Source organism: Rattus rattus, chromosome 7 (assembly GCF_011064425.1).
Source record: "Rattus rattus isolate New Zealand chromosome 7, Rrattus_CSIRO_v1, whole genome shotgun sequence".
NCBI lineage: Eukaryota > Metazoa > Chordata > Mammalia > Rodentia > Muridae > Rattus > Rattus rattus.
This window is the reverse complement of record NC_046160.1, coordinates 98,199,875-98,226,792: the sequence shown is the minus strand read 5'-3', so window position 1 is coordinate 98,226,792 and position 26,918 is coordinate 98,199,875. Positions and strand designations below refer to the sequence as shown.

The following is a 26,918-nucleotide window of genomic DNA, read 5'->3' as shown; positions in this document are numbered from 1 at the left end:
TGCTTGGGGTCTACCCCAAAACATCTCTCTCTTCCCTCCACACCACTTACATGATACACTTTAAAAGCCATTTAACTTAGATCTTCTCAAAATTATATATTTTGAAATACTGTTTCATTTGCTTGTAGGTACCAAATTCAGTCTTTGCAGCAGGGTAAATCATCAGGGTAAAGGGTTTAGAAATCTCCATGGTAGGACTTAGGACTATTGACTACTGCTTTAAACACATGAGAAATTATTTTAAAAATCTGCACAAAGCAGGGTCCACAAGAGTTGATGTGGTCACATTACTACCAGGAGTGATCCCAACAGCCACATCAGCCACGTTAGACCATGGGTGTCTGGTTGTGCATAATGACTTAAGCGGCCATCCAAGTAGCACAACCTAAATTCCAGTTGACAGAGCACACAGTTTTGGAAAAAGAAGAAAATAGACCATGAGCCAAGAAAGCTCCAAGACAGCCATTCTTCTTTTTCTGACCAGTGTTTCCAATTAGACGCTGGATCCTGCTTCTGGGTGCCACTGTGTTCTATGGGAGTGCGTCCCATCACCACGCTGCTACTGAAGCAATGGGGTGCTGCACCTGTGCTTCTGAGCTATAAGGGTCTGAACCCTCTACGAACGTGAAGTCTGTCTTTAAAATGTCTGGGCTAAAAGATGCTAAGCAACTGAGTACAGACAGCAGGTCCCTTTGCTGGTCTGTAAGTACTAGGAGACAGGTAATGTATGCAGCTGGACAAAACCAGGACATTTGTAGTTTCCAACGGTGGACTGGACTAAGTTGGTGCTACTAGTTTGAGGGAGAAACACTGAATAGGTTTTTTTTAAAAGGATGGAAGTGAGAGATGTGTTTTATCTTAAGAACTCTGCCCACAAAATCTTTAAAATAGACAATTATACAAAACTTATCTATTTTTCTCATAACATTTAAATAAATTAACACAAAGTAGAAAGTACACTCTTAGCTTTCCTCTTCTTCATCCTCCTTAATTACTGGAGTACCTAAAATTTAAAAAAAAAATTATTTCTGGTCTCTTTCTTTAAGGTCTCTTTCTTTCTATGTAGCCCAGGCTGGCCTTGAAGTCAGAGGTCTACCTGCCTCGGCCCCCTAAGCAGTGGGATTAAAGGTGTGCACTACCACACCTTCACTCTCTTTGGTTTTTTGGGTTTTTTTTGGCTTGTTTCACTCTTTTTTTTTTTTTTTTTTTGGTTTTTTTTTTCGGGGCTGGGGACCGAACCCAGGGCCTTGCCCTTCCTAGGTAAGCGCCCTACCCCTGAGCTAAATCCCCCGCCCTGGCTTGTTTCACTCTTAAGGGGAGGATTTCACTTCCTCTATGCAACTCTAACCACTCTTGGCCCTCCTTTTTTGTAAATGTGAAATAGCCATTTATGCAAATTCAGTTAAATCATTTAAAGGGTCACAAAAACCATCTGCACATTAGAGCTTGCACATTACTATTATTTTGGGAATGCGTCTGTCTCGTGATTACTCCTGTGTCATGTCATTTATACCTGGGTATGTCTCTACAGGGGAGAAAGGGAAGCATTTAGCATGGCTTAGTCATAGCTCTGAAGTAGACTGATCTTGAGACAGACAGAAGGCCAGAGACTGAGTGGTGGGGAGAAGGAATGAGGAAGTGCAGAGAGCACAAGAAACCTTAGAGTATTGTGTTCGGGGTGTGTGTGTGTGTGTGGGGTGTGTGTGTGTGTGTGTGTGTGTGTGTGTGTGTGTGTGTGTGTGTGTGTCTGCTCGTGCGCTCGCAACAGGAGTCTTGGGAATGGGGACAATAGATACATCTGCCATAGTCCTTGGGGACCATTGATGTATAAATTTTACCTCATGACCTACTCTACAATGATGGCATCATTTAAGAGAGGTCTTAAAAATGACTTATTATTGGTGGCTTTAATTTCAGAACTTGTGAGTTTGGGGCTAGCCTGGACTATATAGGGAATTCTAAGTCTGCTAAGACTGTAAGACCCTGTCTCAAAAGACAAACCACCACAAAAACCCAGCAGACAGACAGACAGACAGACAGACACTATCTCCAGCCAGAGGCACTCACCATCCAGCTTCTTCAGCTTGGGCACCCTCTTGGTAGCTTCTTCAATCCAGTTGCCCTCAGCAGAATGCTTCTCCTCCAGGGGATTGCCCACGAACACCAGGTCCTCCAGGCACGGCAGCTCAGCCAGCTTCACGAACTCAGCTGTAAGCACAAACAGTTCCCAGGTTGACAAACTTCGGTGTTGTACGCTCAGGGTTTTCGGGACAGAACTCAGTCACTAACTCCATTTGTGACTGTGCAGGGCAGTGGTTAAAATTTTGAAGATTGGGGTTGGGGATTTGGCTCAGTGGTAGAGCACTTGCCTAGCAAGCGCAAGGCCCTGGGTTCGGTCCCCAGCTCCGAAAAAAAAAAAGAAAAAAAATTTTGAAGATTAAGAGAAGCTTTATCATATAAAGTCATGATTTGAGGAAATTATGGGGAGGGAGGGTAAAAACCTTTCTTCTCCCTTTAATGCTGCCCTAACATGGGATGAACGGAGGAGGCTCAGCGTTGCAAAGAAGAGCAATCAGTGTCTGAGGTGCTGCATCAGGGAAGCTATGCTACCCCCCCTTTGTCTCTGTGCACCCCATCATGTCTGAGTTCTCAAAGCAACTCACTCAGATTTTCACCACAGAACTGTAACACTTTTAGAAATATTAGCTTACTAAACATGTCCCCTCTGAGCTGTGAACGACTTGGCGGTTGGAACAGTGTTCCATCCTCCCAACACGCCTTTTACGCTTTTGGCATAGTTCATGGTGTGTACAGCAGGTGTTAGAAATGCTGAAAGAATAACGTGCAAAAGAGCAATGGAGGTATCAAATCAGCCTCCCACGGTCATTGCATTTAAATGACTTTCTTCAGCCGTTGGACAACACAGTTTTTCATGATTAATAGGACCAAGACCTACACAATCATATTTACTGTAAGTCAATGTGTATGTATGTATGTATGTGAATGTGTATGTATATATGTATGTGAATGTGTATGTGTATGTGAACATCAGAGGTTGACATCAGATGTCTTCCTCACATCTTATGCACCTCTTCTTAGAGACAGGACCTCTCACTGAACCTGGGCTCACTGGTTCCACTTGACTGGCTGTCCGTTGAGCCCCAGACCCTTTGTCCTCCCCTCCCCACCTTGGACTGTAGATAACCATTGTCTAATCCTGGCTTTTATGGGTACTGGGGATTTGAACTCAGGTTCTCATGTTTTTGGGGCAGGCACGTTGCCCATGAACCATTTTCCCAGGCCTAGTTAAATATATACTTATATTTAAATTATAATTATAGTATAATTATAATTATAGTTATAGTTAAATATATACTTCTTGTATTTAAAATTTAAAATTTCTATAGTTACTCCTAAACCTGTTTTCTCTACATTTAAAAATAAGAAGTCCTATTTTGTGTGCTCTCCCCTGATTGGGTATTTTCTCTTTTTGTTAGTGTGTTGAGAGGTAAGATCGTTACCTTAAACTCTGTCCCGCCTCAGCCTCCTGAGTGTTGGGATATACGTGCATCACTGTGCACACCTAGCTACTGTTGGCTGTTTCCTATAAACAGGAGGCAGAAGCGCTCTCAGCTTACCCCAGTCTTTTACCAGGTTATTAGATATGTAGAGAATCTTCAGTTTCCTCATTACATGGATCCCTTTCAACTTCTCAATAAAATTGTAGGAGATCCACAGTTCTTCTAGTGTTTCCCCGACTGCTTCCTAGGAAGGAAAACATTGAATTACACTCTTATTTTTAACTCTCGTGCCTGACTCCTCCCTTACAAAGACATCGGAGAGATCTGAGACTTGCCAGTCCACCCAAAGAGCTGACACTGTGGAAGTCCTAGTTCATGAAGGAACAAACAGAACATTCCCTCCCCTATTGAGTGGATCTGAACTCTGTCCTCCAATAGCTTCATAAACAGTCAAAGTAGCCACTGAAGTCACAAGAAGAGAAACAATGGCAACACTCTGTCATTTGTATTGAATGGTAGTTCCAAACTACTTTTTTATAGGTTATATTATTTGGTCCTGAGGAAACTTTAAAGTAGATAAACCAATTTAGTTTCTTTGTATTATATAGGACTCTAAAATCACTTACATTCTCTTTTTGTTCTCTCTTGCTCTCTTACTCTTACTCTATTCCCTTCTGTTTCTCTCCCCATTCCCTTCCACCTTCTCTCCACGTGCACATGTCTGGCCTCTACTCCTCTACCCGCCCCACCACCCTCTTTACTTCCCTCCCCATGCCCTGAATAAACGCTATTCTATACTAAAAAAAAAAAAAAAAGATCACTTATATTAATTCTCAGAACTTGCTCTAAAATTCAAGTTTTTCTCAACATTTACTAGAGAAAAAAATTAATTATTAACATTGAGAGAATTTTGTACTCTAAGAGCCCAAGGTCTCTCACTGGCTTGATGATCATCAATTCAGGTGGGCTGGCCAGCCGGCCAACCTCAGGGACCCCATCTCTACCTCCCCAGCTTTGGGATTACAATCACATGCTAACGTGCTTTTCCAGGGAGTTCTAAGGGTCAAACACAATCCCCTTGTGCTGTACAACAAACAGTTGGCCAACTGAGCTATCTCTTTAGACCTCATCTTATCTTTTCGATATATAAAATTTAATTTTAAATACTTGATCTTCCTATTATAGCATAAAAGTTATTATATCATACTGTCTCTTAAATTTTAGACAATCACTATTTGCACAAAGATTTTCAGTAGACATTAGACAAATGCAATGATCTTTTCCTTTAAAACAAAATGCTGGGCAGGACCCATTGTTTCTATTTGTGTGTTCCCCACCCCTTACAATTTGCATATCCCTTCACGGTAATGAGTGGTGGGCACAGATCCAACTCTGGGCAATTGTCCTTTAAAAGACTATGGAAAAATAAAATCCTTAATGAATTTTTCATCATGGCAAAACTAGGAGGAAAATTGAGAATAGGGTAGCCTGGGTTAACACAGCCATCTCAACCCCATACTTCACCTTAGTTTTAACTTTCCAAGTAGAAAGTGAAGAATTTTAATCACACTGCCTTGGCACTCCTATGCCAGAAAATTGTGACTTAACTAAGTTTTCTAAACTAATATTCTGACATCTTCTTCCAAATGATTTAATTACATTATGTTGTGGTTTGCCCTGGAGTTATCTGTATTTTGATGCTGATTCCACTGCCCCAAGGACAGCTGCCTAGTCAGTACTCAGGGATCAGGTGACTTCACCAGAACCTCCCCATTGAACTTGTAAAATATGGGTGAGGGGCAGGTACAGAATAGAAGGAGGCTGTCATTGGAGGAGAAGGAAGGATGGGTGGGAGAGAAGTTTGAAGGAAGAGGAGGAGACTGGAACAGACAGGAGGGAGAGGGAGAGAAGCCGTTGCAGGACAATATGGCAGATGACGTTAAGATTCCATGCTGTACCTTTACAGATTGTTACAAATGTTTTTAAGGGATGGATGTGTATTGGGCTTTGTATGTTTAGGTGGGCAATTGTATCTTATCAATTGGGTCAAAGGTTATTTTTGTGTGTTCTTTCATGTGTAGATTTAAGTGTAATGGACTGTGGGGCCGCTGGTCTGGGCCACCAGGAGTTGAGATGTGTGTTTCTGGCATGAAAATCTGCCTTGGGAACTAGATGGGTAGAGAGATTGCTGCCAGGCCCAGAGAAAGGCCTTCAGCAGTGTGATATGGGATGGAGCAGAGCGGGTGAGAGGCTTTGCTGACTGAGAATTAAGATACCCAGCAGATATCTTGGGGCACCGCAGTGTAGACCTAGTAGGGATAAAAGATACCCTTTTATTTTTTATATTTTTACAACAACAATATCACACATAACTTTTAGAGCAAAAGAACTGGTCTTCAGATAATTTAAGTTTCATTATATCCAATTTCGTTGCCTTGGATCTCTGTCTTTCTCATGTCTCCATGAACTCAGCTGAGCTGTAGCTAAGGGCGGAGGCTGGCCTTAGCCTGCATGTGCTATGGGTTCCGTCCTCAATGCTACATTGCAAGTACTGAAATCTAACGAGTAGGGGCTTCCTTGCGACTAGTGTGTTATGAGGTTTGGAAGTGCGAAGGTTTTATTGGCTGCTGTTGAGAGCACTTTGGATCACATAGTGACAGATCATTATTGTATGAAGAATTCAGATAATATAGCATTGCTTATGACTGTAGAATGTGTTATTTCTAAATTCTTTAGGATTTTTTGTAACTGATTACTCAAGTACATAATGACTAGGTCTTTTTTCCTCGGGCAGCTGTGGGCTTAAACAGGGCCTTACTCTATCACTGAGCTACAGCCCTAGGTTAAAAAAAAAATAGGTTTTTATCTTATATATTATTAGTTGCTGAAGAAAACCTACCACACTTATTGCAGCAATGAGAACTACAAATTCCAAGAAATACATTTTGGCTCAAGAAGTGTAGACGGGGGGTTGGTGATTTAGCTCAGTGGTAGAGCGCTTGCCTAGCAAGTGCAAGGCCCTGGGTTCGGTCCCCAGCTCCGGAAAAAAAGAAAAAAGAAAAAAAAAAAGAAAAAAAGAAAAAGAAAAAGAAGTGTAGACAGCTTTATAGTAGTGGGTCTCAATATTCCTAATGCTGTGACCCTTTAATACTGTTCCTCCTGTTGTGGTGACCCCAACCATACCAATTATTTTCATAGCTGTAGTTTTGCTACTGTCATGAATCATAACATAAATATCTGTGTTTTTGATAGTCTTAGGTGAACCTTGGGAAAGAGTTCTTCAACCTCCAAGGGGTCACAACCCACAGGTTGAGAACTACCATCTTATAGAAATTAAAACTTATATATAATTGTATTGAAGAACAGCAAAATAAGCTAATCTTCCTATAAGAAAAATTTATTGCTATAAAGACATCAATCAAATAAGTCTATACATTTAATGCATTTCTATTAAGATTTCCAAAAGGAATTTATATTTATGAATTCAACAAAGTGATTTTCAAATTTCTCCAGAGTAAAAATTCCAGAAAAGTCATAAACATTTTACAAGAGAGAGAGAGAGGACTTGTCCTAGTGGATATCACAAACAATATAAAGCTAAAGAAAACGAAGGCATCAGACAGGCAGCAGGGACTCACGAAAGAACAAGAGGAAACTAACCAAGCAGGAACTCACTCACACACCGAGTTTAGGGGACAGCATTCCCAAACAGAGGGAAGGGGGAAAGGTAGGTGCCAGTGCACCATGGGCATGCAGTATCCACAGTAGACAACAGAGGGCATCAGATCCCTGAACTAGAGTTACAGGAATCAAACCAGGGTTCTACCAGAGAGGCCAGTGACCTTAACCACTGAGCCATCTATCCAGCCCCAAAGAGACTTTTCTAAAAAATGGCTATTCATGGGTTGGGATTTAGCTCAGTGGTCCCCGCTTGCCTAGCGCAAAGCCCTGGGTTGGTCCCCAGCTCAAAAAAAAAAAAAAAAAAAAAAATGGCTATTCATTTGGAGAAACAGAAACAAATAATGTCTAATATTTAGATACATGTAAAACTAAACTCCAGATGGATTAGTAAACTCTATTTGGTGTATGTGCACATGTGTGTATGACTGTGTGTGTGTGTGTGTGTGTGTGTGTGTGTGTGTGTGTGTGAAGCCAGAGGTCAAAGTTGAGTATCTATTTCTATCAGTTTCCACATCTATTTTTTGAAGCAGGGTTTTTCACTAAACTAGAGCTCACCAATTGGCAGGGCTGGCTACTGAGCTCTGAGAATCCCCCCACCTCTGCTTCTGATGTGCTCATGCCCAACTCCTCAACATGCTGGAGGAGACTCAGGTCCCCTGCTTATGCAGCAAGCACATCACCCACAAAACCATCTCTTCCTCTCATTCCACCCAATGTACAACTTCTGTTAGCATGTCTCCTATAATAAGCTCAGTAAGAATGAAGATTGTTTTGCTTTTATGTTTTTTTGTTCTGTTTTTTCAAGACAGGTTTCTCTGTGTAGCCCTGGCTGTCCTGGAACTATAGATCAGGTTGGCTTTGAACTCAGAGATCCACCTGTCTCTGCCCTGTGAGTGCTGGGATTAAAAGCATTCAGCACCACACCTGGCTCACAAAGACTGTTTTAAATTCTACCAGGTATCTAGTGCTAGCCAGGTATTAAGGCAGGTATTCACAGGGCTGGAGGAATCTCGGTGGTTAAAGAACTTGCTCTGTAACCCTGAGCAGCAGTTTGGGTCCTGGCACCCATAAAATAAGCCAGGCATCCCCACAAAGACCCAGCTCTGAAGCAACAGACAGTAGGGTCCTTGGGTGCTGGCTTCTAGTCTAACTGGATCCAGACTCAACTTTCCTGTGCTGGGAGAGACTGTGCCTCAGATACATGTGGAGAGGAGCATGCATCTACGTACAGATGGCTCATCCAGTAAAAACATCCGCTGCTAAGCCTGAGGACCTGAGTTCAATCCCCAGGAACCACGTGGTGGAAGAAGACAACTGAGTCCCAAACATTCTCTTCTGACCTCCATAGGCATGCCATGGTGTACACACACACACACACACACACACACACACACACACACACACACACACACAGAGACACACACACACAACACACACACACACACAGGAGCACACACACACAGGCGCACACACACACACACACAGGCATTCAGAAAATGTGGATATACTGTATGGATTACAAGGGAAATTACATATTAATTTAAATTTTAAAAGGAGATACTGACCTGGTGAGGTGGCTCATGAATAAATATGCATTCTGCTAAGTCTGAAGACCTGATCCCAGGACCCACAAGTGGAAGGGAACTGATCCCTTCAAACAGTCTTCTGACACGCACATTCATGCCACAGCACAAACATAAACACACATGCACACACAATACATAAATAAATACTAAAAATAAATGAATTAAGATAAAAAGATATAAAACAGACATTCGGTCCAATTCCACCTAACTGACTATGGAAGCACTGAAGACATTAAGTGGTCGGGCAAGCTGTGAGCGATTTTAAAATGTCAGAGTTGGTTTTCTACTTGTAAAGCTTCTACAGTGTAAAAATATTATTTTTAATAAAGGGTATTATATTATTATTAAAATATTATTTTTAGGGCTAGAGAGATGGCTCAGCGGTTAAGAGCACCTGACTACTCTTCCAGAGGTCCTGAGTTCAATTCCCAGCAACCACATGGTGGCTCACAACCATCTGTAAGGAGATTCGATGCCCTCTTCTGGTGTGCCTGAAGACAGCTACAGTGTACTTATATATAATAAATGAATAAATCTTTAAAAAAATATTATTTTTAATAAAAGGTGCACTTTTGAAAAAGTGACGCACGACCTACCAGTCCATTTAGGTTCTTGATGTTGTTTCTTCCTAAGGACAGAATCCTCAAGTTTTCTGTTGTGGAAAGAAAGCATTTGGTCATGAAAAATATAGAAACAACTATCCTGACTCCAGGAGAACAACATGCTATAAGGAATTTTACAAAATAAATATCTCTACACAGTGCGTTAAAGACGCTCATTACAAAATGGGCAGGAAAGCTAGCGAGGTTTAGTAGACATCTGCTGCCAAGCTTGAAGAGCTGAGTTCATTTCTCGCAATCCACATGGAGGAGTGTAAATTTGGGGGACTATTCTATTGCCCCTTTTAAAACCCTCAGGCACTACGCTGCGCAGATTCCGAGCTGTCCTGCCTGGCATGCTGGCCTGGCCTGCTTCCCAGCCACGTGCCCAGCATTGACCACCCCAATCTCTCCCCGCCTGCTCCTGTATCGCCTGTCCTCTCTCTCATGGTGACACCCCTAGCGACCAGCTCAGATCAATCGCTCGTGGTGAATCCCCCACTCCCACCTCTCTCAGGACACCAGTCACACCTTCTCTCCTCCAGCAAAGAGACTGATTGGCTCTTTATTGACCAATCAGAATATGAAGGAGACGGATGAAGTCAGGAAAAGACAGTAACAAAACCTGGACTGCGCGCGCCTCGTCTCCAGGTATAGGAATCAGCATCTGAATACACTGTGCACAAACCCGTTTCTCAGCAGAAGAGACTCCCCACAAGTGGTCCCCTGAACTTCAGCAGACTTTAATTACAAAGACACCAAGGTAGAGGAAATAGCTGAAATAGCCTAAATCAATAAGAACGCCATTTGAGACACAGACAATTGTGCATTGGAAGAACTTTGGGGAGCTGGCTGAGTCATGATTAGTCCTTGTGGCATTAGTGGGAGATGGTAGGAATCAGGAAGTGGGGACAAGGGGGAAGAAGTGAGCCAATATGGGTATAGCCCGAGAAGATATGCCTTGTTTGTGGTCGCTTCCTCTCTCTTTTGGGAAGCACAACCAATCTCCCTGACAGAACATGCTGCCATGGTGTCCATCTTGTCTCAGGCCCAAAGCAACAATCTAGATGAAGTTGACTGAAAACTCTAGAACCACAAACTGAAGCAAATCCTTTCCCTACCCCTTCTCCTGAGCATTCATCACAGGGTAAGGAGTCTGTCTGCCTAACATGAAGACTGGAAGGTTTCCTGGCTGTGGTGTATCCTTTTGAGAAGCCATAAAGCATAGCATATGTTCCAAACTATGAGCACTGCTAGTCTTTACTGAGGGGCTTTTGTTTTGTTTTTAGTTCTGGAGATTGAACCCAGGGCCTTCTATATGTCAGGCAAGCACTGTAACCTTAAGCTGGTTGGTAGCCACCCCCCAATTTTGAGACAGGCTGACCTAGAATTCATTGTGTAGCCTTGGCTGGTCTTGAACTTGCAGGGATCATTCTGCCTGAGCCTGTCACAGACTGAGGTTATAGGCATGAGCCACTAAGCCTAGCTTCAGCCCTTCCCCTTTAAACACAGGTTTATTCTTGAGACAAGGTCCTGCAGGGATGCTCATGCTGGCTTCAAACTCCAACTGCTGTCCTCAGACTCCCAAGTAGCTCATTACACATGCATGCTACCACACCCAGCTTATCGCACCGTATACAACTCTACACTTCACATACATTCGCTCACTTGATCTTTACAGTAACTGTACTTATCAGTAGGCAAAAGTTAAAACCAAGGTGAATTATTATAAATACTCTCAAAATAGTGATCTGGAAGATCCTAGGAGGATGTGGCACTTGATGTGGCATTCTTGATCCTGACCTTAATTTCTTACAGATTTTTCTTGTGAGACAAGACTGTACTCAATGAGGAGCACTGTATAAGCAAGTGTACAAAAGTTATAAAAATGTAAGGCCAGGCGTGGTGGCACATACTTTTAATCCCAGCACCCAGAAAGAGGAGGCAGGCAGGTGGGTCTCTGTGAGTTTGAGGCCTACTGGGTCTACATAGTGAGTTCCAGGACAGTCAGGGATACACAGTGAGACCGAGTCACAAACAACAACAAACAAATCAAACAAAGAAAACCAACAAACAAGCCAACAAAGAAATGGTACGCCCCTGTTTGAGAACGACTAGGCAGTAGGTTTTAGATGACTCAGACAGGAGCGTTAGATATTAAGTGTCTATTGGGCACAAGGACTGACACAAAGGTCTCTGCTGTGGAGAATGGTGCCTTCAGAATGAGAACTCTGGCATCAGTGTGACAGTTGACTAAAGAAAAGAGAGAAAGGATCACTTATGCCACAGTCACCAGGGCGTGCTTCTCAAACCCTGTAAGTCATGATCCTGTGACACCAGTGGAGTGTGTTGTAGGCTGGGTGGTAGTTTAGAGCTAGCATGAAAAAAAACATGAAAAGATGGTTGTTGTGCACTTGCAATCCCAGATCTAGTGAGGTGAAGAGGGGCAGATTCCTGGGACTAGCTGGCTGGCATGATCTACTTGGCCAGAAAAGAAAGCGTTCTCCATCCCTCAACTTTGGTTTCCCAAGATAGGGTTTCTCTGTGTAGCCCTGATTGTCCTGGAACTCACTCTGGAGACCAGGTTGCCATTGAACTCAGAGATGTACCTGCCTCAGCCTCCTGAATGCTAGGATTAAAGGTGTGCAGCACCGTAGCCCAGCTGTAAGAAAGCCTTTTTCACACAGCAAGGTAGATGGCTACTGAAGAACAACACCTAATGCCGTCCTCTGACTTAAACACACACAATATCCATTCATATACTCTTACACCAAAACCACGCAAATTTAGTATATTATAACTGACCAAAGGAAAAAAACAACCACGTTTTAAATGCACACTAGAACCTAGGCTACAAGGACATATGCTATTCTCCAAACTACCCCAGTTTGTGTGTGTATGTTTGATTTGTACATTTATAGAAATGCATAATAAATTCACATATATTGTTTCCTTCGAGACTTACGGGGAAGCTAATAAGGAACTACGTTAAAGATTCAGCTCCTAGAAACAGAGAGCAGCAATCTGCGTGGCCTTCACAGAGGAGAATAAACATGACTCAGCGGTGGACTTGGAGCAGGGCTTGGGGGTGAGAAGGATGCCATAAACTAAACACTGGCTCTCCCAGAGACACCCACGGGCCAATCCCTGGAGCCTGTAACTTGCTCTATAGGGCAGAAAAGTCCTTTGTAGACATCTAAAGATCTTGCCATAGAGCCAGCATTTGGGAGGCATAGGCCAGCAGAACTCTGAGTTCGAGGACAGCCTGGTCTACATAGTGCATTGCAGGACAACCAGGCCAACATAAAGACCCTGTTTTGAAAAAAAAAAAAAAAATAATGGAGGAGTAAAAGAAAAGAGGAAGAAAGAAAGAAAAGAAGAGAAAAGAAAAGAAAAGAAAAGAAAAGAAAAGAGAAGAGAAGAGAAGAGAAGAGACCTTGAGATAGGGATCCTTCTTACGACAAGGGTGTGCTGAAAGTGTACACGCGTCCTCATGGGAGGGTGGCAGGAACTTAACACAGACAGAAAAGAAGGTACTTGGATTACAAAAGCAGAAATTGGTATGATGCCCTCAGAAACCAAAGCATGTGGCAGCCACCAGAAAACAGAACAAGCAAGAAAAGGACTCATCCCAAAGCCTCAGGGAGGCTCCGTTTTTGCTCAGTGAAACTAATTTCATATTTGCAGCGTCTAAAACTGAGAGAATAAATCTGTCCCTTAAATCACTAGTTCAGCAGCCCTGGGGAACTAACTGAGGAAATAAGAAGCAGAGACAGCTGGGAGGGCAGTGGCACCGTTCACAAGGATAAGGACTTCAGATGAAACAAGTTAACACACACAGGACAAATCTGAACAAGTACACAGAGAGAAAGCTGGCGGTCTCAGTCATCTCAGCTCTAACTCTATAAAAGCTTTCGACGAACTTTAAAACACTCAGGTCTCACGCCACTGCCCCTCCTTTCTTGTTGGAAACTTAAGACATGGATTGCATATAGTCCCCATCATCTGACAGTTTCTGTGGTCACAACAGGTGCCAGCCCCTGGGATGACACAGTGTCTCCAGAATGTCTGCTCCATAACTACAAGTCCAAGAGCCATCTGGACTGTGGGTCACTTACTTAGGCCATTCAGGTTGGCAATTTTTTCAATGCAGTTTGTAGACAGGGAAAGCTTCCTTTAAAAAAACAAAAACAAAAACAAAGAAAAACGTGAATTAATAAGAAGACCCTAACTGAAATGTCAGAAGTTATTTATCTATAGTAATGCCCATGGAAGATTTTAATTTCATGTTTCTTTTTATACAGAATCAATTTCCCCCTTCAGTCATAGAATTTAATCCTTCATTTTGAAATCTTCTCCCCCATTGATTATGAGTTAATACACATTCATTATAGAGAATTAAAAACAAACTTTTAAAGGGCAATTTGGTGTTATCTATTAAATGTTTAGTACATGTGTTTTTGGTCCAATATTTCATAGCCTTCTGAGATATTTTTACTGCATTTTATGCATGAAGTTCAGGTGCAAAGCTGTTAAATGATTTCCCCCAATATTGCACAGTTACAAAACAGCAGGGCCAAAATGGAAACCCTGGAACATATCTTACCCTCATGATTGACTTGAGGAGGAATTATTCATTTTTAATCTGCTTGAAAGAGCAAAAGCAATTACTATAAAAATAGCTGGTAAGTAAAGGGTTAAAGCTGCATCTTTTTGAGAGCCTCTCACCCACTCACCCACTCAGCACTGCAGTGGGAAGAGGAATGCCTTTGAATCTAGGGCTAAGGCTGTGAAGGAATTCTCTAATTCCTCTCGAGGCAGCCAGTCCAAAAGATGTCTGTAAAACACGAACAGACCAGCTTTTCCTGCATGCTTTCTGGGGACATGCTTTGGTGCATCACACAAACAAGCCCCAAATTCACTGCCTTTTAGATGGTTTTATGATAAAAACATTTTAATTACTTTGAAGTCATAGTTGAAGCAAAATTTTTTCCCAGTGCTATGGTATGCTTTCATCACAAGGAACGAGTGGAACTCAGTAACTAAATATGTTTGCTTTCCCTTTTAATTCAAAGACATCAGTCTAAGAGATTTAAAGATGTGTGCCCAGGAACGGTCCAGCTTGTTGCATTAGGAGGTTGCATTAGGGGACATTATGCCTCTGAGACGATGAGACTGGGCGTATTTCCTACAGAAAGGGCAAGTGAAGGGACCCTAATTAGATAAACATAGGGTAAAGAACAGACAGGAAAGAACCTTGAAACTCTAGAGTATTCTATAGCCCTGACAAGATACAAGGAAGCACGCAAACAAGTCTTGTTTCAAGTTAGCTACAGAATCCTGCTAAACTGTATGGAAGGAAGGCTTAGAAAGTAAATGAAAGGAATTAATATCAACCTGATATTTAAAAACCTAGAAAGTAAAATTACAAAATAAGTATAATTTGATCCCCATTAGAATTTGTTTCTTTTTGTAAGACAGGATCTCATCTGACCCTGTGCTAAGGATCCTCCGGCCTCAGCCTCCGCCTCCCAGGGGCTGAGATTTCAGGCATATGCCACCATGCCCAGTCTAATTACAATTACTCTCAAAGTAACTGTACTAGTGCTACAAGGTATGATAATTTAGGTCCATGTTAATTCCTTTTTTCATGTTTACTGTATTTTCCAGGCATTTTGAACTGTATTTTAAAGTTTGTTTTGTTCTGTTTGTTTTGGGGTGACCTCTTCGGCATCTAGTAAACAAGCATGATTTTCCTTTGGGTGCCTTTACAGGAGAAATAAACAGACGTTAAATTTTGTTTTGCTATGTTATTGCTGTACTTGGGTGGAACTCAAGGCCTTGCACACGCAAGTGCTAGACAAGTACTCGTCTACTGAGTCTGCCCTCCAGCCCGTCTTTTCCCATTATGTACACAGGTGGAGGCCTGATGTCCATGAGTCCTGCTCCTGAGTCACTGCCCATCCTCTTCCACCTTGCTCCCTAAGTCAGGCTCTCTCTGTCAGACTCAGAGCACAGTCATAGCACAAGCTTGCTCTGGGGATTCCTTGTCTCTTCCCTTTGAGCTTGGAATCACCAAGCACTGATGTGGGTTCTGGCGAGCTGAACTGCAGTTCCCAGTGTTTGGCAAGTGCTTGGACCACTCCAGTCTCTCCAGTCTCCTTCTCAGACCTTTTTATTTTATTGTGAGACACAGTCTTGATAAGTTGCTCAGGTTAACTTTGAACGACTATCCCCTGCTTAGGACATAGGCTACATAGCAAACTAATAATGCATTATGTTATTTAGCTTCTCCCGAAAGACTAAGAAACTTCTATCTACAAATACCTTCTCTAAGCTACACCGAATGCTGCCTTGTTGAGCACCACTCCATCAGTAATCTCATGAACCACGCGTCTCCACACCTGGCTCTGTCACGGGAGACGTTACAGTTAACAACAACAAAGGCCAAGGAAAGCAACGTCTTTCTAGTCTGTGTATGAAAAGGAAGGAAAACGGAACAACAAGAGGATGAGAGAGGGGAACTCACTCGCAGTTAGAAAGTGTGGACAGAGACGCGTCCATCTTCTCTATGGGGGGGATCTGGGCATACAGCTTTATTTCTCTGGCGTCAGATGGCTTCTGACCCGTCTTTTCTTCCTGTGGGAAAAATTAATTGGGCACAAAATGATCCTCGGTTGTAATGTGGAACAAAAGAAGTCAGAATTTCCTAAGGCCTTTCAATGTTTGTTTCAAAATATTTACTATGCCTTACCAACTTAGATCATTACCCCCATTTACTGTTGGCTTTTGTGTTTAGTGGTCTTATAGCCTAACTCCTATGTACCTGGGCCAGACACCTGTTCAGACCTACAAATGGATACAAGCAGAAAAGAACTTCTAGTTGTAATATTTTAAGTCCTTTTAGAGTCTATTAGTCTTTGGGTAGGGCTGGAGAGATGGCTCAGAGGTTAAGAGCACTGACTGCTCTTCCAGAGGTCCTGAGTTCAATTCCCAGCAACCACATGGTGGCTCACAAGCATCTGTAATGAGATCTGATGCCCTCTTCTGGTGTGTCTGAAGACAGCTACAGTGTACTCATATACATTAAATAAATAATATATTTTTTTAAAAGTCTATTAAAGAGTGGGTGTAGCCCACAACCTTCCAGGAGGTCCAGGGTGACGAAGGGTTGTGATCTTGTGTGGTGAGGGCAGTGGGCCCTGCCAAGCCCCAGTATTATTTCGCGGGCATGAAGGAGGACCTGGGTACATGTCTGCTGCAGTTGGGCTGTGTGCTCCAGGAAGGAAAATCCCTATGGAGTGTTTGAAGGAAGGCTGTTACAGAGCTCTGCAGTGTCCATTTTTTGAGTGTACAAGATCAGCAGTGGATGCCAGATCCAGAGTCAGAGGAAGAAAACATTATGTTGAATGAAAGATGAAAACCACCACGATTTCTCTGGTTCTTAACACAAAAGAACCAAACGGGAAGCACAGTGGCTGCCGGGTCCCATCGACCTCTAGGCCAGGTGCTCCTCCCAAGGACACCAGAGAGAAAGGATCAGTGCTGTTCCTGAATGATTCTGCTGGTTGAAGTCATTTATAGAAGATCCAGGGCACTGAACAACTATGGGCTAAGAACTTAACGTGTTTTGAGAATTGCCTATGGGAGAGATTCTGTTCAAGGACAACTCTTGATTAGATTACACAGTATGTGCATCCCAAGGCCATATGAGATCGACACAGGTAGTAACATAGAACCTTTTGTCAGCCTCCTCCTCCAAAAAAAAAAAGTCTATTAACTAATAACCGGGTGGTGGTAGTGGTGATGCATGCCCTTAATACCAGCGTTCAGGAGGCAGAGGCAGGTGGATCTCCTACATCTTCGTGTCCTCTTTCCCTCAAGCCCTAGACTGGGCCCAGCATCTTACATGTTACTGGGGATCTGAACTCAGGTCCTGGTGCTTTTGCAGCAAGCTCTTAACCAATTAAGCACTCTCCCCAGCCTCTGGACGCCTATTTTCATCTCATTTATAGGTTAGGGTAGAGGAAACTGACAGTAGATCTTCAGTAAGTGTTGGATTATTCATGCACCCATGATGGGCCTAAAGGACTCATTTATTTTGGATGAAATGCAAAAAGCCCAGAGGACAAATATTTCATGTTTCACTCAAGAATGGAGGTTAAAATGTTAATCTTTTCTTATAAAGTTTATCTTATAAACCATTAACTAATGGCTACCAGAAGCTGGGAAGAACAAGGAGGAAAGACAAAATTAGTCAGAAAGGAGGAGCAAGCTGGAGTGTTTTCTGGCACAGTAGAGTAATTATGATAAGTTTTGTACATTTCAAATGAGATTGCATGCAATCAGGGTGGTGTGACCATAGAGTGCGTATTTAAAAATAGCTATAAAAGAAAACTTTTATTACCACAAGGAGAAATAAAGATTTTGAGGTCAAAGATATGCTAATTACCTTAATATAATTATTTATGTTTTAAATATGTAAGAAAATGTCACATCATACTTGATATATCTGTACAATCATTAAATGTCAATTAACACTTTTAAATGTTAAAAAAAGAGAGTGTTGGGTCAATCAATGAAAAGATATACTTAATGCCTACAAAGATCTTAAACTTAAAGGCTATAATGTAACTAGTAATAGAATCTATAAACCAAAACTAAATGAAGACAAAACCAAACCAAACATCAGCTACTATGAATAGGTAAGATAAAGTCCTAAAATACAATTTAAGGAAGATTAACTCTGAGTTCAGCCCATACTTTTCCTTTAACAAGTATCATGAACTATTTAGCCCAGCAGAAATGTGCATGTGTGTGTGTGTGTGTGTGTGTGTGTGTGTGTGTGAGCATCTGTGTGAGCATGTATGAGTGTTCTTGCACAAGTGTACCTATGAAAACCAGAGATTGATATTGGGTGTCTTCCTCAATCACTGTCTTATTTACTTATATATTTATTTTTGGCTTCTGGAGGCAGGGTCTTTTGTATCCGAGGCTATGAACACATTACTTAGTCAAGTATGACCTTGAACTTAATGTTCATACTACTTCCATCTCCTGGGTGTTAAGAGTATAGGCATGCGGGGGGAGGGGATGTTTGCCCGGAAACCGGGAAAGGGAAAAACACTCGAAATGTAAAAAAGAAATACTCAAGTTAATAAAAAAAAAAAAAAAAGAGTATAGGCATGTACCACCCTGCACCATTTTATGTGATGCTGGGGAGCAAATCCAGGCCTTTGTGTATACTAGGAGAACATTCTACTCTCCCAGTTGAGTTTCATCCCTAACATCTTCCTTCAGTTTTGAGACAGTGTCTCCCACTGAACCTGGAGCTCACAGATGTGGCCAGCCTAGCTGGAACCCCCAGGAATCCTCCTGTCTCTGCCTCCTCAGCACTGGAATTTACAGGTGCTACTGCACCTGGTGCTTCAAGTGGGCACTGGAGATGTGAACTCAGGTCCTGTACTTATACAGCAAATACCTGAACTCCTGAGCCACCTGCCCAGTCCCAAGAAATGAATCCTTAAAATGCAGTTAGAATAAACACAGAAATTTATAGGCAATAAAATTAGAATTGAAACATCTCATTATTCTATTCACTTTTGTCTATTTCCCAGATACCTAGGATGCTGATAGATTTTTATTCAAAGTCTAGCTATAGAGATGCATGGCTCAGTGGTTAAGACAGTAAGTCAGGAGTTAGGTGTGCACACCATGGTAGTACCCTTGCTTAGCATGAGTAACCCCTGGGTTCCATCTACCCCAGCACCAGTACACCTACACCTACACACACACACACACACACACACATACACACATACACACACACACACACACACACACTCCCCCAAAGAGATCGTTTGTCCAATTTTCCCCAGTGGTAATGTTCACAGAACTATAATCTATCACAGTCAGGGTATTGTTACTGATAATCAAAGCATTTACTCAGATTTTCTACAATCTGCCTGGTATCATTTGTGTTTATGAATGTGTGTAATTTATATTATATTTTTTAATAGTATAGAATAGTTTATTCAGGGCATGGGGAGGGGAGTTGAGAGAGTAGTAGAGACAGAGAAAGGAAGAGAGACAGAATAGAGGAGTAAAGGCCGGCCATGAACATGTAGAGAGAAAGGGGGAGGGAAGTGGGGGGGGAGCAAGAAGGCAAGAACATATGTTAACTCTTATACAATTTCATTACTTGTGTATGCTCAGGCATCCACTACTGCAGTCCCCAAATCAAAAGAATCTCTTGTGCTGAATGGTCAAATGTAAACAACGGTTCAAATTCTCCTTGTATAGTTTCTTTTTTTTTTTTTTTTTTTTTTTTTTCCGGAGCTGAGGACCAAACCCAGGGCCTTGTGCTTGCTAGGCAAGTGCTCTACCACTGAGCTAAATCCAACCCCCTTGTATAGTTTCTAAAAGAAGGAAAAGCCATCTACTCACCCATTTGGACAGGGCTTCTTTGATTGTTGTTGCTTTTGCCTTAAAAAGGGTAGGGGGAGAAGAAGCAAAGGCAGTCTTTAGTGGTGTGATCTGTTCATTCAGTTTTAATGCAATAATTACTGGCCTTGACTTCTACCACTAAAGCATTCAATTCTTTCTTTGAAATTCTAAGATATATGCACAATTAATCTCCTAAGAACCCAGTGATTTCTTTAAACACCTCTCAAGAAAAAAGTGGAAATTATTGTATTGTGTTATATCTAAACATTTTATTCCAACTTGGTTTACAAAATAAAACAGCTTTTAGTATTTGATATTAAAATAGATCTTTTCCACTGATTCTATATCTTTTCTATATCTTAACATCAAAAAGTAAACGCACATTCTAATTATAAACAATTTACAGTCACTGAGGCAAGATAGCTATGATGAAATTTTAGAAAAATAGTAACAATTTTATGATATATATTTCTTTTTCATGTCTGCAAAGGATAACCTGACCAAAAAAAAAAAAAAAACCTGACTCTAGGGCTTTGCACATGGAAGGGAAGTATTATATCTTTTATTTAAAAATGTATGTAGGGGGCTGGAGAGATGGCTCAGCGGTCAAGAGCACCGACTGCTCTTCCAGAGGTCCTGAGTTCAAATCCCAGCAACCACATGGTGGCTCACAACCATCTGTAATGAGATCTGATGCCCTCTTCTGGTGTGTCTGAGGACAGCTACAGTGTACACATATATAATAAATAAATAAATCTTTAAAAAATATGTAAAAGAATATTTAAATATATGTAAAAGAACTCTTCATAAAGCGCTCTATTAATAAGTACAGGAGACTAAAGAGGCCTCTCAGTTATTAGAGCCCTTATGGCTCTTCCAAAGGACCTGAGTTCAGCTCCTAGCATCCATGAAAAGCAGCTCACAACCATCTGTAACTCCAGCTCCAGGGCATCTGTACCTCTGGTCTCACACACACACACACACACACACACACACACACACACACGATCAAATATAATAAAAACAAATCTTAAAAACCAAGTACAAAATAAATATTCTAAGTGACAGGAAAGTATCTGGTATAATTTAATTCCAATTTATTTTTCTTTCATAGTAGAACATAAAATGTTTCATCTAATAATAGCATCTTTGATTCAATATATTAAAAACTTTGAAAGCATATAAAACATGTCCTTAATGAATCAAGAGGAGCCATAAACAATAGCAAAATGAAAAAGTTAGATATTACTATATCTAGAAAGTACAATTCTGTACCAATAACTCTTGTATCAAAAAGGGTCTTATGAGGCTGGAGAGATGGCTCAGTGGTTAATAGCACTGACTGTTCCAGAGGTCCTGAGTTCAAATCCCAGCAACCACATGGTGGCTCTCAACCATCTGTAATGGTATCCAATGCCCTCTTCAGGTGTGTCTGAAGACAGCGACAGTGTGTTTATGTATAATAAATAAATAAATCTTTTTTTTTCTTTTTTTCGGAGCTGGGGACAGAAACCAGGGCTTTGCGCTTGCTAGACAAGCGCTCTACCACTGAGCTAAATCCCCAACCCCTAAATAAATCTTTTTTAAAAGGGTCTTATAAGTTCAAAAAAGAAAGAAGAGAATGCTGAGGTATACCTCAGCGGTGAGAATGCTTCCCTTCCATGCCCAAAGCCCTACAGCCAATCCCCAGGATCCAATGTAGGGATGGGAAGAGGAAGTCAACATTCGATAGGAAACTTCTATGGTCGGATCGCCGGAAAACATGGTATAAGACTTAACATACTTTAGAAAGTTATCATTGCAAACTCAAAAAAGACAGAAGAAAAAGGAAGAAGTCAAAAAGATTGAAAACACTGAAAGGAGGTTCTTATATCTCTTGCAAGTCTGGCTGGACAAAAATGAAAGACGCATAAATTAAAAATAAAGAATATGAGAAATATTAATAACTACATACTTACTAGATTCTAGAAATATAATATCTAGAAGCAAAATACAGCAATAGCTTTAAGACAAACAATGTATGTATTCCAAGAAAAAAAGAGCCCCAACTGTTAAAGACTTTGAATAGACTATAATATTCAAATAGAATCAGAGATTTGGCCTGCTCTCTTCCCCCAAAGCTCCAAGTCTACAGTTTACAAGTGAGTCCTAAAACTTTTCGAGAACAAATATTCTTTGTTATACAAGTTGTTTCAAAAACTAGAAAATGTGGGGCAGCGGCACATTTGTGAGGATACTGTAAACTGTGGCATGGCTACACCCGGAGCCCTATGAGCTTTCAATATAGATTTGATTCTAGAGACAACATCAGAATCTTCAAAGCCAATGATATATGAAGACCATTAATGACCCTGATCAAAATAGTTTATCTTGGCCAGGTAGTGGTGCACGCCTTTACTCTCAGCACTCAGGAGGCAGGCGGTTCTCTGTGAGTTCAAGGCCAGCCTGGTCAGAGGGAGTTTCAGGACAGCCAGGGCTACACAGAGAAACTGTGTCTTGAAAGAAAGGAAGGAAGGAAGGAAGGAAAGAAAGGAAACAAACTAGTTTATCTCAACAATATAAGGAGCAAAACAGACGAATTCCTGTCAGTCATTAATTAATGGATTGGAGGGGAATCATGTTTACTTAGTGAGTGCAGGAAAACATACATATTTCTACACTGCATAATAAAAGCTATCAGGTGATAGCTGAACTGAAGCAAATACCATACCTCAGGGAACTCAGTTCCACAGCTGTTCACTGTATGTCTACTGTGTGACTTGCATTCTTCTATGTCATATTTTTTTCTGAGTCCCAAGATGACAGGTGTGCACCATCATGTCTGGTTTTCTATTTGATTCTGACACATAATGAGTGAAACAGATTCCTGCCTTCCTAGAACTTAACATCTATTGAAGAAAATAGATCTGTGTGTGTGTGTGTGTGTGTGTGTGTGTGTGTGTGTGTGTGTGTGTACAATATGTACATGCATATGTATAAACCTGATATATATGTAACCATATATATACCATATTCATAAGAAAGTAAATAACTATAACATATAAAAGGTAAGTAAATATAAGCAAAATAAGTACTAAGTAAATCAAGTAATGTATTAGAAGGCAAAAGTTATTAAAAGACTAAAACATTGAGGTTAATAAATGGTATCAGGGGCTGGAGAGATGGCTCAGTGGTTAAGAGCACTTAACTCTGGAAGAGACTGCTCTTCCAGAGGTCCTGAGTTCAAATCCCAGCAACCACATGGTGGCTCACAACCATCTGTAATGGGGTCTGATGCCCTCTTCTGGTGTGTCTGAAGACAGCTACAGTGTATATAATAAATAAATCTTTAAAAAATAAATAAATAAATGGTATCAGGTTATTTGCATATATGTGTAGAGAACATGTCTTTTAAATAAGCTGGTCAGTATGAACTAACTGGGACAGCAACATTAAAATAATTTTCTTTAGGATTCCAAACACATCAAGGATATTCCGTACAATGCTAGTTTAACACAAGGGCTCTTTGTCAAGGTTGTAATAAAGGAAGTACAAACTGAACTGATCAAAAGGAGGAGATTAAACCATCACCAAGTGCAGCTCCAAAGGAATAAATTGCTGTTAGTGCAAATGGCTCAGTAATGGACCGCGTACTGACAAGGCTAACAACAAAATCAGGAGGAGACAGTTTCCGCTCAAAACCGTTAAAAGACCATGATGGCATGTGGTATACACAAGAAGCTTCTAAAATTCACAAACAAAACAAATTTAAATTAGCAAAACTATGAATTAACAATTCATAGATAGTCAACCCCAGGCAACCGATGAGACACTCAAGTGTTTGTATTCACTGAAAGTCAGAAAAATTAAGAGTAAAACAATAGAATTACATTATATATTATATGCATATATGCATCTTCATGTTAGCAAAAGTTGCTAAGAATATAGAGAAGTAGGAACTCCTGGGTAATGGTGGAGGGAGTAAAAACTGCTCTACATATCCTGGAAAAGCAAGATAAGGCCACACACCCTTTGACTAAACACTCCTTACTTTTATTTCCCAGGGAAACCTGTGCCTGGGCCCATAAAAAAGGAGCACATAAAAGAGCTTTCACAACATTGTGGGAAGAGTTAGAAGCAATCTACCTATTTACCGCAATATAAGTTGCTGTAGGATACTGGTTCCTCTTACAGATAGGAGCCAAAAATTCCTAAAGGACCAGGTGGACATCATGAGTGGGCAGAGCTGGCTGGGTAAGGTCAGAGGTCATGTAAAGAATTTAATTCTCCTTAGCTCCAGATAATTTCTGGCTGGTGGAATTTGCAGGGACAAAGAAAGGTATCCTGCCACTACATTTCTTCAAATATAAAAACCCCATTAATTAACTAATGCCCTTACTTCATACACCATGAAGAAAGGATTGCCAAGCATGGCAGTATAAGCCTATGATCTTAGGACTGAGTAGGCCGTTGTGATGGTTTGCGTATGCGTGGCCCAGGGAGTGGCACTATTAGAAGGTGTGGTCTTGTTGGAGGACGTGTGTCACTGTGGGGGTGGGCTTGGAGACCCTCCTCCTAGCTGCCTTAGGATGGTCAGTCTGTCCCTGGCTTCCTTCAGGTGAAGATATAAAACTCAGCTCCTCCTGCACCATGCCTGCCTGGATGCTGCCATGCTCCCACCTTGATGACAATGGACTGAACCTCTGAACCTGTAAGCCGACCCCAATTAAATGTTGTCCTTTATAAAATTTATATTGGTCATGGTATCTGTTCACAGTAATAAGACCCTAACTAAGATAGCCATGGATCAAAAATTTGAGGCTGGCCAAGGATTCATAACAAATTCAAGGGGTTGGGGATTTAGCTCAGTGGTAGAGTGCTTGCCTAGCAAACGCAAGGCCCTGGGTTCGGTCCCCAGCTCCGGAAAAAAGAAAAAGAAAAAAAGAAAAACAGAAACAAATTCAATGCAAGCTTAAGCTACACAGAGAGACCCGGTCTTCAAAGATGCCATCAGTTACCTAAGTGTATTTTGGTAATATTAAATGTGGGTCCCGGAGATCAAACTCAGGTCAGCAGGCTTGGCAGCCAAGTGCCTTCATTTTCTTCTCTGAGCCAGTCTCCAGACTCAGAAACTGGCGTTTGAATGTAGAATCCATTCTTTTTCTTGGAAACTATAATAAACAAGACTTTGGAAACTACTTAAAAAAAAAAAATCGGGGTTGGGGATTTAGCTCAGTGGTAGAGCGCTACACTAGGAAGGCGAGGCCCTGGGTTGATCCCCAGCTCGAAAAAAAAAAAAAAAAATCCAGGGGCTGGAGAGATCTCAACAGTTGAGACTACTTATGGCTATGTTGCAGAGGACCAGAGTTCAATTCCCAGCACCCACCCTGGGTGACTCACAACCACCTGTAACTCCAGCTCCAGGGGACAGGGACTCCACCAGTACCCACACACGTAGTGAAAAACAAGTCTAAAAATAAATAGGCAGGTATGGTGGCCCATAGTTTTAAAATATTCAAGTAATTCGTAAACCTGTATTTCTGAAAAAATCAGACTTACCACTATGCAGTCAGTATGAGGGAACATGACTTCATTATTCTAACACCCTAGGCTTAATTCCTGTGCGTTGACCTAACACTGGAAACACACACACACACACACACACACACACACACACACACACACACACACAAACTACTAATCCAGTTAGCAAGCCAACCTTATACTTTGCTTAAATAGTTCTGGCTGGGTTGGATCTGAAATCGTTTCCAAACTAATAGTTTGAAACATCAAGTACATAAGCAAAAGAGGTATGTTTTCCTTGGTGACAAGCATCATTAGTTAAAATTGTTGCTCCATAAGAACTTTGCGTAGACTACAAACCGAAAGCAGCAGCGTTTCTCAAAGTGTGCTGAGATGCTCCCCAATTTCAGAGATGCTTAAGGTGCACCTTTGAAAGACACATTCCTGAACCCCCTGACTTATTATAAACAACAACAAAAAAAATCTGCATTCCAACGAAGCTCATATTTAATCATGTTGGAACTGGAGGAACACTGGCCCGATAAATCCATCAGAGACAGTTCGAACACATCTAATAACAGGACTCACCCTCACTATAAGGGCAACTAGCACAGCTAACGCTGCTGCAGCTGGAGATCTCTGTAACTAGCCCCGATCCCTCCATCCCACCAGGGGGTGAGGAGAATTAAAAATCACGGTCACAGAGTCCATCCTATCTCCTTTCCCACTCCAATCCGCTTTCCTGAGAATTTCCAGCTGTCTTTCCTTTTCTTCTGTCAGAGTCCCTTCAGCTTAACCTAACTTCCTGTCAGCCTCTGGCCTCCCTCTCCGCAGACCACCCCCCGCCTGGACTGCTCGGGCCTTGGGCCTGCGGCTCTGTGAGGCCAGCATTTCCTTCCTCCTCCTACCCGAGGTGCCAGCACCCCGCCACCCTCCACACTCCACAGTCACCCCTTTTCCCACTCTCAATCTCCTCTCGGGTTTGGCTGCGAGGCCTGGAGGGTACTCACCATTCTGGCGGTTGCTACCGTCACTGCTCTGGTTGCTAGGGCCCGCTGGGGTTAGTGCGCAGGCGCACCGCTGGAGCTCTCCGTCTTGGCTGCACTGGCAGCGGTCCTTTCTCTCCGCCTTCAGGGTGGTGCGAGCGGAGCATTGTGGGACGGCTGGCGGCCCCCCGGGTCCTCCAACCTCTCTCCGCTGAGCAGGTGCGGGTGTAGACAAGACCTGAATTATCTGCGCAAGTAATCCATGCACTTTCCTAATGCCAGAATTGCCTTAAACGTGGAACTTTCAAACCTCCTAGTAACATTTGCATTTCTGATATAAAAGAACTTTTAAAATAAAAAGTCCTTCCCTGGGAAAATGACTCGAAAGATTAACTGTTTTAGGCAGTTGGCTTGGCCATCTTGCTCAGTATACTCAGAATTAAACTGTGAACTTCTCCTACTCTTTTCCTTACTCTACTCCAAGGAGAACCCAGTTACCTGAAACCTGAGATATACATTTAAAGTATTACAAAATGTTGATTTTTTTTTTGCAACCAATAATTTTTTTCCTTCCCTAAGAAATCAGGTAGAAAGGTT

The 26,918-nt window shown here is 41.7% G+C and overlaps 1 protein-coding gene and 1 long non-coding RNA gene across 2 annotated transcripts; both read right to left on the bottom strand.

Annotated features, from left to right (window-relative positions):
• Positions 1-76: 76 nt before the first annotated feature.
• On the bottom strand, positions 77-16,163 carry Dnal1 (dynein axonemal light chain 1). The gene is made up of 7 exons (XM_032909137.1): positions 16,158-16,163; positions 15,917-16,026; positions 13,506-13,561; positions 9,385-9,440; positions 3,639-3,765; positions 2,068-2,208; positions 77-1,003 (listed from the first exon to the last, which is right to left on the bottom strand). The coding sequence occupies exons 1-7, from the start codon at positions 16,161-16,163 to the stop codon at positions 963-965; spliced, it is 537 nt and encodes a 178-aa protein (XP_032765028.1). The 3' UTR covers positions 77-962.
• Positions 16,164-19,832: 3,669 nt separating this feature from the next.
• LOC116905260 lies at positions 19,833-26,456 on the bottom strand. Its single transcript, XR_004388506.1, has 2 exons — positions 26,346-26,456; positions 19,833-19,872 (listed from the first exon to the last, which is right to left on the bottom strand). It is a non-coding gene; the product is annotated as an uncharacterized LOC116905260 (long non-coding RNA).
• Positions 26,457-26,918: the final 462 nt, after the last annotated feature.